The following is a 14664-nucleotide window of genomic DNA, read 5'->3' as shown; positions in this document are numbered from 1 at the left end:
TATGTACCTAATTTTTCCCACTTGAAGTGAATATAGACTAACTAATATGTGGTCATTGCCTACAGCCTTATATGTTGTTCATTTAGAAGTGACAGCTGATGACTGGGAGGAGGGTGTTAAATTCTCAGCTCCAGAGAAAAATTATAAGGGCCTTCCAAAATTTCCATGATCCAGGACACTATTCTTTGCCACCTACTTGGTGGATGGAAGACTTGTTTTGTGTATCTGCTAGTAATACAGGGATTGTTGGGGTGGTATTTGAACCTGGAGAGGGTGAAGAGTTTTCCATTCTATATTTTAACCAAAACTATCATATGCAATAAAAATTACATTTTTGGAATTAAATTATAAATATTTACCAACCATTGTCTTCTGTATCTGACAAACAAATTACTAAATCAGGTAGAAGTCCCCTCTCAATTAAGAATGGCCATAGTTCTCTTGCAATAGGGCAGTTGTCCACAATCCATCCTCCATACTTTGGGGCACCAGGAAACCTATTCTGGTTTTCTTCCATTATCTGCAAAAAACGGCACACTGATATTACAATCACAGTTTGATAAGTCAAAGAAAGAGGTGGAATGCTACTTGATATGTCATTTTTGTGGGTCTTACCAACAAAAGAAGAAAAAAAAGAGGCAGTTGATTTTAAAAGTGAAACAATTTTAAGGCAACAAAGTTGTAAGCTTTAAAAATCAAGAATGGTGTTCTAGTTTGCTAATGCTGCCGGAATGCAAAACAACAGAAATGGATTCGTTTTTCTAAAGGGGGTTTATTTGGTTACAAAGTTACAGTCTTAAGGCCATAAAGTCTCCATCAATAAAGGGTACCTTCACTGGAGGATGGCCAATGGTGTCTGGAAAACCTCTGTTAGCTGGGAAGGCACGTGGCTGGCACCTGCTCCAAAGTTCCAGTTTCAAAATGGCTTTCTCCCAGGACGTTCCTCTCTAGGCTGTAGTTCCTCAAAGTGTCACTCTTAGTTGCACTTGGGGCATTTGTCCTCTCTTAGCTTCTCTGGAGCGAGAGTCTGCTTTCAATGGCTGTCTTCAAATTGTCTGTCATCTGTAGCTTCTGTGAGTTCTTCAAAGTGTACCTCTTGGCTGTAGCAAGCTCACTCCTTCTGTCTGATCTTATATAGTGCTCCAGTAATTTAATTCAGACCCACCCTGAATAGGAGGGCCAACACCTCCATGGAAATTATCCAATCAGAGTCATCACCCACAGCTGGGTGGGGAACATCTCCACGGAAACACTCAAAGACTTACAATCTAATTAACACTGATAGGTCTGCCCACACAAGATTATATCAAAGATAATGGTGTTTGGGGGGACATAATACATTGAAACTGGCACATTCCACTCCCTGGACCCCAAAATGACATTATCTTTCCATATACAAAATACATTCATCCCACAACATCACAGAAACTTAAATCATTTCAGTAACAATAGTTAAGTACAAGATCCCATCAAAATCAATTATAGACATAATTTTCCTTTAGCTGTGGATCTGTGAACTTAGAACAAGTTATGTGCTTCCAATATACAAAGGAGGGACATTCATAGGATAAACATTCCCATTGCCATAAAGGGAAACAGTAAGGAAAACAGGGTTAACAGGACCAAAACAGTTCCTAAAACCCACAGGGCAAACTCCATTAGATTTCAGTCTGAGAGTCATTTACAGAATGATGTTGCATCCTTGGGGCTTGAGAGAGCGGGAGTCTAACCCATCCTAAGGGCCTTGGCGGCAGCCCTTTCCTCTCCAAATGCTGGGGTGAGTGCTCCAACATATCCACACACTGGGGAGACCACCTTCTTGGCTCCACCCTCCTCAAACATCAGGGCAGCACCCGGATTCCCTTCCATCTCTGGGGTACATGCTCAACCCCTTCAGAACAGTGAGGTGGTGGCCAGGCTCTCCCCAGTCCACTGGGAATGTGCTCCATCCTCTTTGGGGCTTCGGGTGGCAGAACATTTCCAGAGCACTGAGGCGGAAGGCCCACCCTCGACCTCCAGGGCAAACTCACCCTTTCCATGCATGTAGGCTGCTCCATTCTCGCAGCCTGAGACCTCCTGACTCCAGACCTCAACCTCCATGGCTCTGTCTTTGAAGAAATTTTTCCTTCAGTTTGTTCCTTGTCTGTCTCCTCTAGTCCAGACCAGCAATGGCTCTGTCTATAAAGATCTCACAAAAATTCTGTTGGCTTCGCATGAAGCACACAGGGGTCAAAGCCATCAGACAATAGGACTTTCCACTAATCCTTTCTGCTTAACTCCATCTCCAATCTTGGCTTGTACTGAAATGGTGGCTAGGTTCCATGTTTGGTTACATCCTCATGTTGGGCTGTAGCTTCTGGGATTCCAACCCTCGGAAGCCCATAATTTTCCAAGCCATCAGCTTCTGGTTTCTTTGAACCCAAGAGTTCAGTTCTAAGTTTCTCTCTCTCCGCTCGCATTTTACTATAAGCTGCAAGGAGAAGACGGTACATCCTCCACACATAGTCTGGAGATCTCCTCAGCTAAGTATTCCAGGTTGTCACTTTCAAATTCTTCCTTCCATCTGACCCCAGGACTCAATTCTGCCAAACTCTCTGCCACTTTAAAACAAGGATAGCCTTTCTTCCAGTTCACAACAACACATTCATCATTTCTGCTCAAGGCCTCATTGGAAGTATCTTTAGAGTCCATATTTTCACAAACAGTCTCTTCAAAGTAGTTTAGGCCTTTTCTATCAAGCTCCTCACAATTCTTCCAGAATCTTCCCCTTATCCATTTAAAAAGCTGTTCCAATATGTTTGGTATTTGGAAACACAGCAGCACCAGCACCCCACTTCTCTGGTACCAAAATGTGTTCTAGTTTGCTAATGCTGCCGGAATGCAAAACACCAGAGATGGATTGGCTTTTATAAAAGGGGGTTTATTTGGTTACAAAGTTACAGTCTTAAGGCCATAAAGTCTCCATCAACAAAGGATACCTTCACTGGAGGATGGCCAATGGTGTCTGGAAAACCTCTGTTAGCTGGGAAGGCATGTGGCAGGCACCTGCTCCAAAGTTCTGGTTTCAAAATGGCTTTCTCCCAGGACGTTCCTCTCTAGGCTGTAGTTCCTCAAAGTGTCACTCTTAGTTGCACTTGGGGCATTTGTCCTCTCTTAGCTTCTCTGGAGCGAGAGTCTGCTTTCAACAGCTGTCTTCAAACTGTCTGTCATCTGTAGCTTCTGTGAGTTCTTCAGAGTGTCCCTCTCTTAGCTGTAGCAAGCTCACTCCTTCTGTCTGATCTTATATAGTGCTCCAGTAATTTAATTCAGACCCACCGTTAATGGGTGGGCCAACACCTCCATGGAAATTATCCAATCAGAGTCATCACCCACAGTTGGGTGGGGCACATCTCCATGGGAACACTCAAAGAATTACAATCTAATTAATACTGATAGGTCTGCCCACACAAGATTATATCAAAGACAATGGTGTTTGGGGGGACATAACACATTCAAACTGGCACAAATGGGAAGCAAAAGTCTTTATTAAATAAATATAATTATATATTTTAACTATATATTTTTCAGTATCACATAACAGCCCATTAAGGTTAGCAGTGGGGGAGAGGAAGGCAGAAGAGAAGAGAGAAAGTTGAGAATAGGTGAGGGAAACAGAAAGTAACGAGAAGCTGAGAAGTAAAAGAAGAGAGCTAGACAAAAAAGGACATTAAACAAGACAGAGGCTCTGAGACCATGGTGGGGCATAGAAATACATATGGAAAGAAGGAGCAACAGACACAGAGAGAGCAGGAGATGCCTACATGAAAGTGTTTTCCCTGAGACAAAGAGAAAAAAACCTATAGAAAAGGGAAGGCCATAACAAGGAGGCAGAAGAAAGTATGGAGATAGTGTGTTGGGATCCTCCAAAGCACACCTGCATGGGAAGATGTGCTAGAAGGACTCATGGGACTGAGCACATAGTTGTATACACAAGTAAGATTTATTACAGAGAAGTAGTAAAGATACACAGCCGGATCATAAGGGGAAAAGGCCCAGGCAGAGTCTGGAGGAATCCAAGTGCTTCCTTATGCTCTTTTCCCAGCAATGAAAATGCAACAGCACATGGGAGATGTTTCTGCCCAGGGAAGCCCACTAGAATCTCAACACTCAGGGTTTTTATTGGAAGCTGGTCAGGTAGGCATATTCTGCTAGCATGTACCAAAATTCCAGACTCCCAGAAGGAAAGAAGGTATGAAGTATAAACCATATTGTTTGCACAAACAGTGTAAGGAAAGCGAGCTCCCTTATCAGTGACGGAGAACACACTGTGAGCCAAGTTCCCAGATGCCAGCCAAGGGCCATCCTTATGGGCTGGGCTTTGCAAAGACAACAACCTCAGGCCTGCTATGTTAACTCCTTTATGAGCAAGTAACTGATATACATGGTTAGGCGCAAATAGCCTCAGTAGGTTTTAATGTGAGTGATAATTGAACTGTCCCATTCCTCAGTCATTTGGGGTATGAGCCTCAAAGTAAATTATCATAGAGACTCATAGTTCTTTGAAATGCTAAATAAGGATGGAATATAACATTTTTTCCCCAGCATCTACTATGGGCACCAAATAATTCTGAAAATATCTGCAAATGAGATACTTTACAGGGTTTTTAATGATTATAACATGGGGTTGAGAGGGGTCAGTTAACTTGCCCAATGTTACAAGATTTGATCCCTCTTCTGCCCATTATATCATGTTTGCTGACTGGGAAGAAGAAAAAAAGAAAAGAAAAAAAATAAGTTTGCAGCTTTTAAGTCCACTCAATAGGGGAAGAATAGTCTCTTCAACAAACGGTGCTGGCCAAACTGTACACACAAAAGACTGAAAATAGACTCCTACCTTAGGCCACATACAAAAATTAACCCAAAATGGACCAATGATATGAATATAAGAGCTAAAACTATAAAACTCTTAGAAGAAAACATAGGGAAAACCTTCAGGAACTGTGTTAGGCAATGGATTCTTAGGCATGACACCAAAAGCATAAAAAACAAAAGAAAAAATTGATAAATTGGACTTCATCAAAATTAAAAACTTGTGGGCACCAAAGGAAGGATGGTATCAAGAAAATGAAAAGAGAACTTATAGAATGAGAGAAAATATTTGGAAATCATATATCTGATAAGAGTTTAATAACAAAAAAAACAAAAAAGAACTCCTATAACTCAACAACAAAAAGATAAGTAACCCAATTAAAACATGGGCAAAAGACTTGAACAGACATTTTTTCAAAGAAGATGTAAAAATGGCCAATAAACACTTGCAAAGATGTTCAACATCTTTAGCCATTAAGGAAATGCAAATCTAAACCACAGAGATATATACCACTTCACTCCCACTAGGATGGCTATTATTAAAAAACAGAAAATAACAAGTGGTTGAGAGAACGCAGAGAAACTGGAACTCATGCATTGCTGATGGGAATGTAAAATGGTGCAGCTGTTGTGTAAAACAGTTTGGTGCTTCCTCAAAAAGTTAAACATAGAATTACTATATGACCTAGAAATTCCAGCTCTATGTATATAACCCAAAGTATGGAAAACAGGGAATCAAACAGATATTTGTACACCAATGTTCATTGCAGCATCATTCAGAAAAGCCAAGGGGCAAGCAACCTAAATGTCCATCAGCAGATGAGTGGATAGACAAAATGTGGTATATCCATACCATGGAATATTATTCAGCCATAAAAAGGAATCAAGTTCTAATACATACTACAATATGGATGAACCCTGAAGACATTATGCTGAGTGAAATAAGCCAGACACAAAAGGACAAATATTGTATGATCTCATTTGCATAAAATGCCTAGAATAAGCAAATTCATAGTGACAAGGTAGGTTACAGATTACCAGGGTCTGGGGAGGAGGTAGAATGGGGAGTTACAACTTTAATGTGTATACAGTTTCTATTTAGTGTGATGGAAAAGTTTTGGTAAAGGATGGTGGTGATGGCAGCACAATATTGTGAAGGTAAGCAACGTCAGTGAATTGTAGACATGAAAGTGTTTAAAAATGGAAAATTCTGTGTTGTATATATATTGCCACAATAAAAATTAAAAAACAAAAAAAAAACAAAAAACTAGGGTGAAGGAAGGAAAGATGGAAAGAACATTCTCCTCCTTCCCAGCTTCAGGCACCTGGCTCCAGGCAATACATACCTCCTTCCGTGCAAAGCATAGGACCTCAGGCAGCTGGGTACAGATCATCAGGGTAGCACTCATTCTAGTCACCTCTCCCACATGCCACAGGGGCAGAGGACAGGAAGAGACTTCTTTGCAAGCAGTGAGGCAAGGATCATCTTTGCTGCCACAGATGAAGTGATGGAACACAGAGCTGAAACCAGACTGCTCCACTTGGAGTGTCAAGGGAATCCATGTATTGGGAGCTTTGCTCATGTAGAGGTTATCAGAGAGGTGGTATAGGCAGTGTGCCTTTTCAAAAAGGAATTTCTGCAGTTCCCAATTTGTAATTTCCTGGCCCAGGTCCAGAAGAGGGAATACTAGTCCTTTTCTCTTTACAGAGTGGGTTCAAAAGTGTGTAGACTTCACTTATAAACATGCCTAAGAGTCACCCCCAGAGAACCTCTTTTGTTTCTCAGATGTGGCCTCTCTCTCTCTTTAAGCCAAGCTCTGCAAATAAATTCATTACCCTCCCCCATGTCATGGGACATGACTTTCAGGGATATAAGTCTCCCTGGCAATAAGGGACATGATTCCCAGGGATGAGCCTGGCCCTGTCATTGTGGGATTGACAATGCCTTCTTGACAAAAAGGGCGAAAAGAAATGTAACAAAATAAGGTTTCAGTGGCTAAGAGATTTCAAATAGAGTTGAAAAGTCATTCTGGAGGCTACTCTTACGCAAGCTTCAGCCAGATATTACAAATTGCCACTATATGTCAAGCCCCAACCAACAGTATGCCTGAAAATCCTAAAGAAAAGCCAGGGCTTTACCTAAGACTCTATTAAAGTTTTACTTATTAAATTTATTTTCCAGAAACTTAAAACCACCAGATTGTTCCTATGCCAGATAAGCCCTGAAACTTAGAGGAACTAGTCTCTCCCAGAACATCAACCATTTGCATTCTCCTACCTTTTCAACATGAAGAAGTTGGAATGGTCATTGCCCAAATATCCCTGAAGATTGAGAAAATGATCAAATGAGAGGGAGGAGTTGTAACAGAGAAGACAGGATTTAACAAATGATTATGACTACCGAATCATTATATAAATATTTCTCTTTAGTTTCTAGTGTATTCAAACAACCAGAAGGAAATACCTGAAACTGTGGAACTGTAACCCAAACAATACTTTGAAATTTGCTCTATAACTACCTGTTAAATTGTATTTTGAAATTCATCACTTTTCTGTATACATGTTATATTTCACAATAAAAAATGTTTTAAAAAAGTGTGCAGACTTGAACAGGACCCACCCAAAGGAATCAGGTAGAGCCAACAGATGGGTCTCATAAGAAGAGAGGTTGGCGACGGAGCAGAGCAGGCAGATTCCTGGGGTGAGAAACCAGCAGCATTGCTCTGGGGGTGACAGATGACTGCTGCTCCTTCTAAACACTACACGTTGTCTCACTGGTCACTGGGGAATGGTAATAATGCACATATGTAGTACTGCACATATGAAGGAAGCCATTTACAAAGATGGTAATCACTAAAAATTTTCTAGGACCTTCTCCACTCCAAATCCCTGGTTTCATCTACATGGCATTTTATATGCTTCTTGGGTCCTCTCTTGAGTTACACCTTTCAACATTTCTCACAATACCTGTCAGGAGAAGGAAGAGGGGTGCTTAAAAGTACTGTGCTGTCCTCAATATTTGTAGCAGCAGTAACAGCAAAATAAAGAGAAAAAAGGATACAAGCTAAATGTCCAAATGAGACCTAGTAAGTAGATTATGATTCATCTAGAAAATAAAACAGTACACAGCCATTAAAATTTATGATGAATTATATTTATTGACATGAAAAGCTGTTCATTGCTTAATGTCAAGTGAAATGATTTCTAAAACAGTATGTATAATATGATTTGTTTTGTGTAAAATTGTATACATATAAACATATGTATGTCTATGTATATAAAGAAGGCTGAAAGACTTTTTTTCCCAAAACTAACAGTAATTATCTTTGGGTGTAGAAATCTGGCATACTGTTTTTAATTTCTGCTTTGTGCTTTTCTATATTATATGAATGTTTTACAATGAGCAAAAATAATTTTTCTAATAAAACTATTTAAGTGTTTAAAAAAAAAACAATTGCAACTCTTGTTTAAGAGCTTGACAGACTCTGGGATCAAAGCAACACTCCAGGTGAGGGCATTTTTCCCTCTGGGATGTAGAATGTATCATCAACAGATCATAAATTGAGAGTGGATGTAGTCTGGCACTCAGATATTTAAGATGCACACAAAATCATGTGCAGATCTTGGTCAAATGCAGATTCTGATTCAGAAGGGGATGGGAGGGTCCCGTGAGTCTGCACTTCTAGCACGCGCCCAGGTAATGATGGTCCACGGACCATTCTTTGAGTAGTGAGGTACTAGTCCAGTTTGCCTTTCTCGTGACAACCCCTTTACTTCCATTTTGCCTTTCAGCCCTCAATGTGGGGGCTGAGAGGTACTGAGATGCTTACTAAGAGAGGCAAGAAGGAACTGGGTCAAAACAATTCCTACAGGTGCTTAGAAAGTTCTGCTAATCTTGTCTCCTCCCCACTGTTGCTCCTCAACAGCAATAGCGTCAACACAAATATCAGAGTAACTAATGTGGACCTATGGACACACCAATTATGAGGGGTTTTAAACAAGTTTGTGTGCCATCAGGTAACCGCAGAATGTTAGAAGTCAAAAGGGAAAGACATGTCAAGAGAGCCAGTATAAATCTATGTAGATTGTCCAATTTTTGAATTTCTATCCGACTGAAGAGCCTTAAAAAAAATAATTTAAACACCTCAAAATGTTAAATATGAGAGACTTAGGGAAAAAAATCATAAAGCTATAAAGAAATATAAATGGTTATGAAGAGTAAAATGGCACAGTCACCATGGAAAATAGTTTGGTGATTCCTCAAAAACTACCCATCAATCCCACTTCTAGGTATATACCATAAAGAATTGAAAGCAGGAACTCAAACAGGTATTTGTAGATCAATGTTCATAGCATCTTTACTGGTAAGCGACTCAGTGTCCATCAATAGATGAAGGAATAAATAAAACATGATATATACATACACGGGAATATTACTCAGCCATGAAAGGATTAAAGTTCTGATACATGCCACTACATGAATAAGCCTTGAAGCATCATGTTGAGTGAAATAAGTCAGACACAAGGGGACAGATATTATATGATTTCATGTGTATGCAAATGTATAGAAACAGAAGCAGATTACCAGTTACCAGGGGCTGCGGGAAGGAGAATGGGGAGTTAACGTATATGGGTATAGGTATAGGGTTTCTGTTTGGGGTAATGGGAAGGTTCTGATTATGGATGGGGGTGAGGGTAGCATAATATTGTAAATGTGATTAATCCCACTGAATGTTATGCCTGGGAGTGGTTGAGATGGGACAGTTTATAATGTATATATATATATACCCACAATTAAAAAAAAAAAAAGAGCAAACAAAGAGACAATGACCATTAAATGCAAATGTTGATCCAGGACTGGAACTAATAATGGTGGAGAAAAGGCCCAAAGGACATCATTGGGACGTATGAAAAAATTGGATTATACACTGTAAGCTTTATATCAATGTTCTTGGTTACATGAGTGAAAATCTTTGTTCTTAGGAAATGTACATTGAAGTACTATGTGTTCAAGGAGCAGGCATACAACCTATGCTCAAATGTTTAGAAACAGACAGATGATTGCTAGATGTATGGATAGATAGATGAAAGATTGATAGATGGATCAATAGATGGACAGATAGAATGATATAGCAGATGTGGTAAAATGTTAAAATTAATGGATCTGGGTATTGGGAATGGGAGTATATTGGAGTTCTCTGTATGGGATTTTGAATTATTTTTGCAACTGTTATGGAAGTTTGAAATTATTTTAAAAATAAAAAGTTTAAGAAAAAAGTAGAAACAACAACTGGAAAATAAAAGCTTAATACCTTTTACAATAGCATCAAAAAAACCATCATCTAGGAATAAACCTAATGAAAGATGCTGAAGACCTCTATACTGAAAACTACAAATCAAGGCTGGGAGAAATTAAAGACCTAGATAAAGTAGAGATATTGTATGTTCATGGGATTAGAAGACTCAATATTAAGATAGTAGTTCTCACCCAATTTATCTATAGATTAAATGAAACTCAATCAAAATCCCAGCAGGTATGTGTGTGTGCACAGGCACATGAATGTGCAAGTGAAAAATGACAAGCTGGTTCTAAAATTTACGTGGAAATAAAAAGAATCTATAAATGCTAAGATTATCTTGGTGAAGCACGCAGAACACAAGATGATGCATGACGCAGAGAAGGATGCAATGACAGGAGAAACAGGCTGTTGAAGGATTTACATTGCCAGATTTCAAACTTATTATAAAGCTATAGTAGTTAAGATGTGTGGTGCTAGCACATAGACCGACAAATGCACCAATGGAACAGAACCAAGAGTCCAGATATAGACCATACACAAATGGCCACTTGACGTACAATAGTGAGGAAAAGATGGTCTTTCCAATAAATGGTGCTGGAGAAACTGGATATCAACACTGAAAAAAATGATTTTCACAATGTAATTTAATTTGTATTTCCATGATGATTAATGATGTTGAGCACTTTGAGATATGTTTATTGGCCATTTGGATATTCTCTTTTGTATACACACAAGTTAATTCAAAATGGATCTTAGAAATAAATATAAAAGGTAAAACAAAGTTTCCAGAAGAAAACCAAGAGAACATCTTCATGACTTTGGGTAGGCAAAGATTCCTGAAATGGGATATGAAAAGCACTAATGGTGAAAGACAAATTAGTGAATTGGATTTCATTAATATTAACTTCTATTCTATAAGATAGATATTTGTAAAGATATAATACAAAAAGGACTTATATTCAGAACATATAAAGAACTACACATCATTAAAAAAGGACAAACAATCCAATAAACCATGGGCAAATGGCTTGAACACCTACTTTACAAAAGAGGATGGCTCTTCATTTTGCTAGTTTTGCAATCGTAGAGATCACAGAAATCAGTGACAGGTAATAACAGTCTTCTGCACAGGTCACCGTCTCTTGAGAAATGACAATCTGACAGCAGCTTTGGTGTTAGTACCTCACACTATTTAAAATCCCCTATGATCCTAGAGTTGCAGTTTACCATCTAATGTCCCCACATATATTCCTAAATCAGAAGTGTTTCAATAGAACTTCCTGTGGTTGTTTTCCCTCTAGACTAAACTCTAAGAGAAATGGAGAGAATCGAGAGTCAGAGCCAGGCACGGGACTTCCACAGTCCTAATGACATCCCTTACTGCTTTCTCTCACCTCCCCAGCAGAGATGATAGCTCCTACACCCTGTAGACCTCTAATTACAACTTAGCACCTGATAACTCAATCATTGGCTTATAGGACAGTCTTTCCCACCTGGCTGATAGCTCCTTAAAGGAAAAGGCCGTGTTTAATTCATCTTCATTTCCATAGTAAATAGCACAGAACAAGGCACATAGTTGGTATTCTAGTTTGCTAATGCTGTTGGAATGCAAAATACCAGAAATGGATTGGCTTTTATAACAGGGGGTTTATTTGGTTGCACAGTTATAGTCTTAAGGCCAGAAAGTGTCCAGTAACAAAGGGTACCTTCACTGGAGAAAGGTCATTGGCATCTGGAAAACCTCTATTAGCTGGGAAGGCACGTGGCTGGCGTCTGCTTGCTCCTAGGTTGCGTTTCAAAATGGCATTCTCCAAAATGTCTGCATCAGCTTCCAACATCCGTCTTCAAAATGTCTGTCTCAGCTCCAGCTTGCTGTGATCTCCTGTCTGAGCTTATATAGTGCTCCAGTAAACTAAACAAGGTCCATACTGAATGGGCAGGGCCATGCCTCCATGGAAATTATCCAATCAGAGTTATCACCTACAGTTGGGTGGGTCACATCTCCACGGACATTGAACCAATAGGTTCCAACCCAATCCACACGATTATGTCTGCCCCCATAAGAATGCATTAAAGAATATGGATTTTTCTGGGGGACATAAACATACAAACCAGCACAGTGGGTTCTCATTAATATTTCTGAAGGGGTAAACTGATGACTGAACAACCTGAAGAAATGCAGAGGAAGCTGGAAGGTCTAGATGGGAAGCTCAGAGGAAGAAAGCAACTCTCCTTAGGATCCTGATAGTCAGGGGGGCTGGTATAGCTTAGGGCTCAAAGAGGCCACCCAGAGACCAAAACCTGGGCATTGTGGGGGCAATTCTGTACTCTTATATAATTCTAAATTACATTGTTTTCAAATTACAGAGAGATACAGAAATAGTTCATTGAGAGTCTAAAACCAATTTGTTCCGCTTTTGATTTTTGCTTTGAATGCTTACTTGAGACCTCTGTACAAAAAAAGACCCATATGGATGTCTTGTTTTTTGCAAATTAGATAAGCCTCTGATTTGCCATTGATTGGACACGGCATTTGAGGTTTTATTTTCCTGTTACTTTGGAAAACTACTCAGGTGTTCACCCATCTCCTCTGATCACAAAACACACATTCCAGGTGGTTGGATGAAATTTTTCTGGCACTAGCTTCATAAACATCTTTTTAAATTTTTATTTTAATTTTTTATATATAAGGTGTACTTTACATGCAATTATATGTTCCAGTATTAAGTGAACCATTCAATTGGTTTTGACAAACATATATCAATACACAAAACATTTCATCATTCTGGAGTGTTCCCTGGAGTCTCTTCCTAGTTAACACCTCCAGAAGCAGCCACTGATCTCATTGCTTAAACCAAAGGTTACTTTTGCCTGTTCTAGAATTCCATATAAAAAGGATCATACAGTATGGTCATTTTTATGTCTGGTTTATTTCACTCAGCACAATTATTTTTAGATGTAGACACATTGTTACATGTATCAAGAGTTCCTTCCTTTTTATTCCATTGTATGAATATGCCACAGTTTGTTTTCCCATTCTCCTGTTGAGGAACACACCCATGTGTTTCCAGGTTTGGGCCATTATGAATATAGCTGCTATAAACATTCTATTTGCGGACATATGTTTTCATGTCTCTTGGGGAAATACCTAGAAGTAGAATTGCTGTGTCATATGGGGAAGTATATGTTGAACTGGTAAAGAAACTGCCAAATAGCTTTCACATGTACCATCTTTTAACCAAGTGACCTGAACCAAATACATTAAAATTAACGAAGAATTTATTTCAAAGGTAAGAAAGTATATTACAGAATTTCTTTCATAATTGAAAACTTACTTAAGAGCACCAGCAATTGTTCACTGGGACACGTTGTACATAACACTTTTGACTACAAAATATACATGAATCTGAGGCTACAGATTTCAATACCGAAAAATATGACTCTAAAATAATTATAAATGTACTAGATTAACAGTTTTTCTATATTATTTTGAATAGTTATTGTTAAATCAATTATCAACATTAATTGTCTGGATTTCATACCTCTCTGAGGACTTCCTCTAGAATTTCAGCATGTTTTTCATATGGCTGTTCAAAGTTTATCTCCTTTGCCATTTTTACAGTTGCCTCAATCATGGATACAACATCTGGATGATATGCAGTTACCTCTGTTTCAGAATAGTCTTCTACTAAGACCAAAGTAAAACAAGTTAATAGATTAATGCCATTAATAATCTTAGTGGACAATGCTATTGGCAATAAAATGTGATTGCTAACACCTGACCCAGGAAAGTACTAACTAGGAAATGTTAATTCAGGAATCACAAAATATCTGAACAGGAACTTAAAGTCAATGTATCAGAATGAAAGTAAATGAGACAAAAGGAAAGCATGCCAGGCAGGGACCAAAACCAAGGAAGCTTTGGAGAAGAGGCAGGGATTAAAGGATTCCCAGGGTCAAGCTAAAACAAGCATATTGGAAAAAGTCAGAAAACAAGATGAATACTTCAATTACAAGCATGAAACCCCACAGGACAGGAGGTGGGCAAGTTGGCATGGATGGGGGAATAGAGGACATAGGCTGTTTGTTCAAGTGTTGCACTTGATTCTTGCTTCATTTGGCGCTGAAGTGTCTCCAAGTATTGCCAAGTTGGCTCTCAGGCTGCATCCTGATGTGAATCCATCTGACTCCTCTGCCTCACATTTCCAGTCTCGCTTCCTGAGCTGCTGCTCCACAGTCTGTCAGGATCAATCTACCAGGGCTCAATTGATCTCAGTCCAGAAAAACCCCAAATGGCCTTCAAACAGCAGTTGTCTGCCACCCTCCCTGCCTTGAAGTAAGTGATAACTCTTTTCTCAGGGATGGCAAGAGCTGGCAGTTCCCAGAAAGCCAGAGCAGAAGAGGCAAGAACCCATGATCCTTCTGCAGCCTTGGGAGTGGAGGACATGGCGATGCAGAAATAGCGAGGCAAAGGGGCTAGATGTGCTAGAACCTTCTAGTCATCTACCCGATATCC

At 39.3% G+C, this 14664-nt stretch overlaps 1 protein-coding gene across 2 annotated transcripts in view; it reads right to left on the bottom strand.

The window, feature by feature from the left end:
* The window catches only part of AK9 (adenylate kinase 9), a 207911-nt gene that overhangs the window by 111743 nt on the left and 81504 nt on the right, over positions 1-14664 (bottom strand). For both annotated transcript variants that reach the window (XM_037842266.1, XM_037842267.1), the window contains 2 exons: positions 13691-13836; positions 364-520 (listed from right to left, as the gene is read on the bottom strand). In XM_037842266.1, the coding sequence (XP_037698194.1) occupies positions 364-520; positions 13691-13836 (303 nt within the window). The remainder of the gene's footprint in view (positions 1-363; positions 521-13690; positions 13837-14664) is intronic.

The sequence above is a fragment of the Choloepus didactylus genome, chromosome 7 (genome assembly GCF_015220235.1).
Source record: "Choloepus didactylus isolate mChoDid1 chromosome 7, mChoDid1.pri, whole genome shotgun sequence".
NCBI lineage: Eukaryota > Metazoa > Chordata > Mammalia > Pilosa > Megalonychidae > Choloepus > Choloepus didactylus.
Note: the sequence above shows the minus strand (reverse complement) of the source record. Positions and strands in the feature narration are given on the sequence as shown.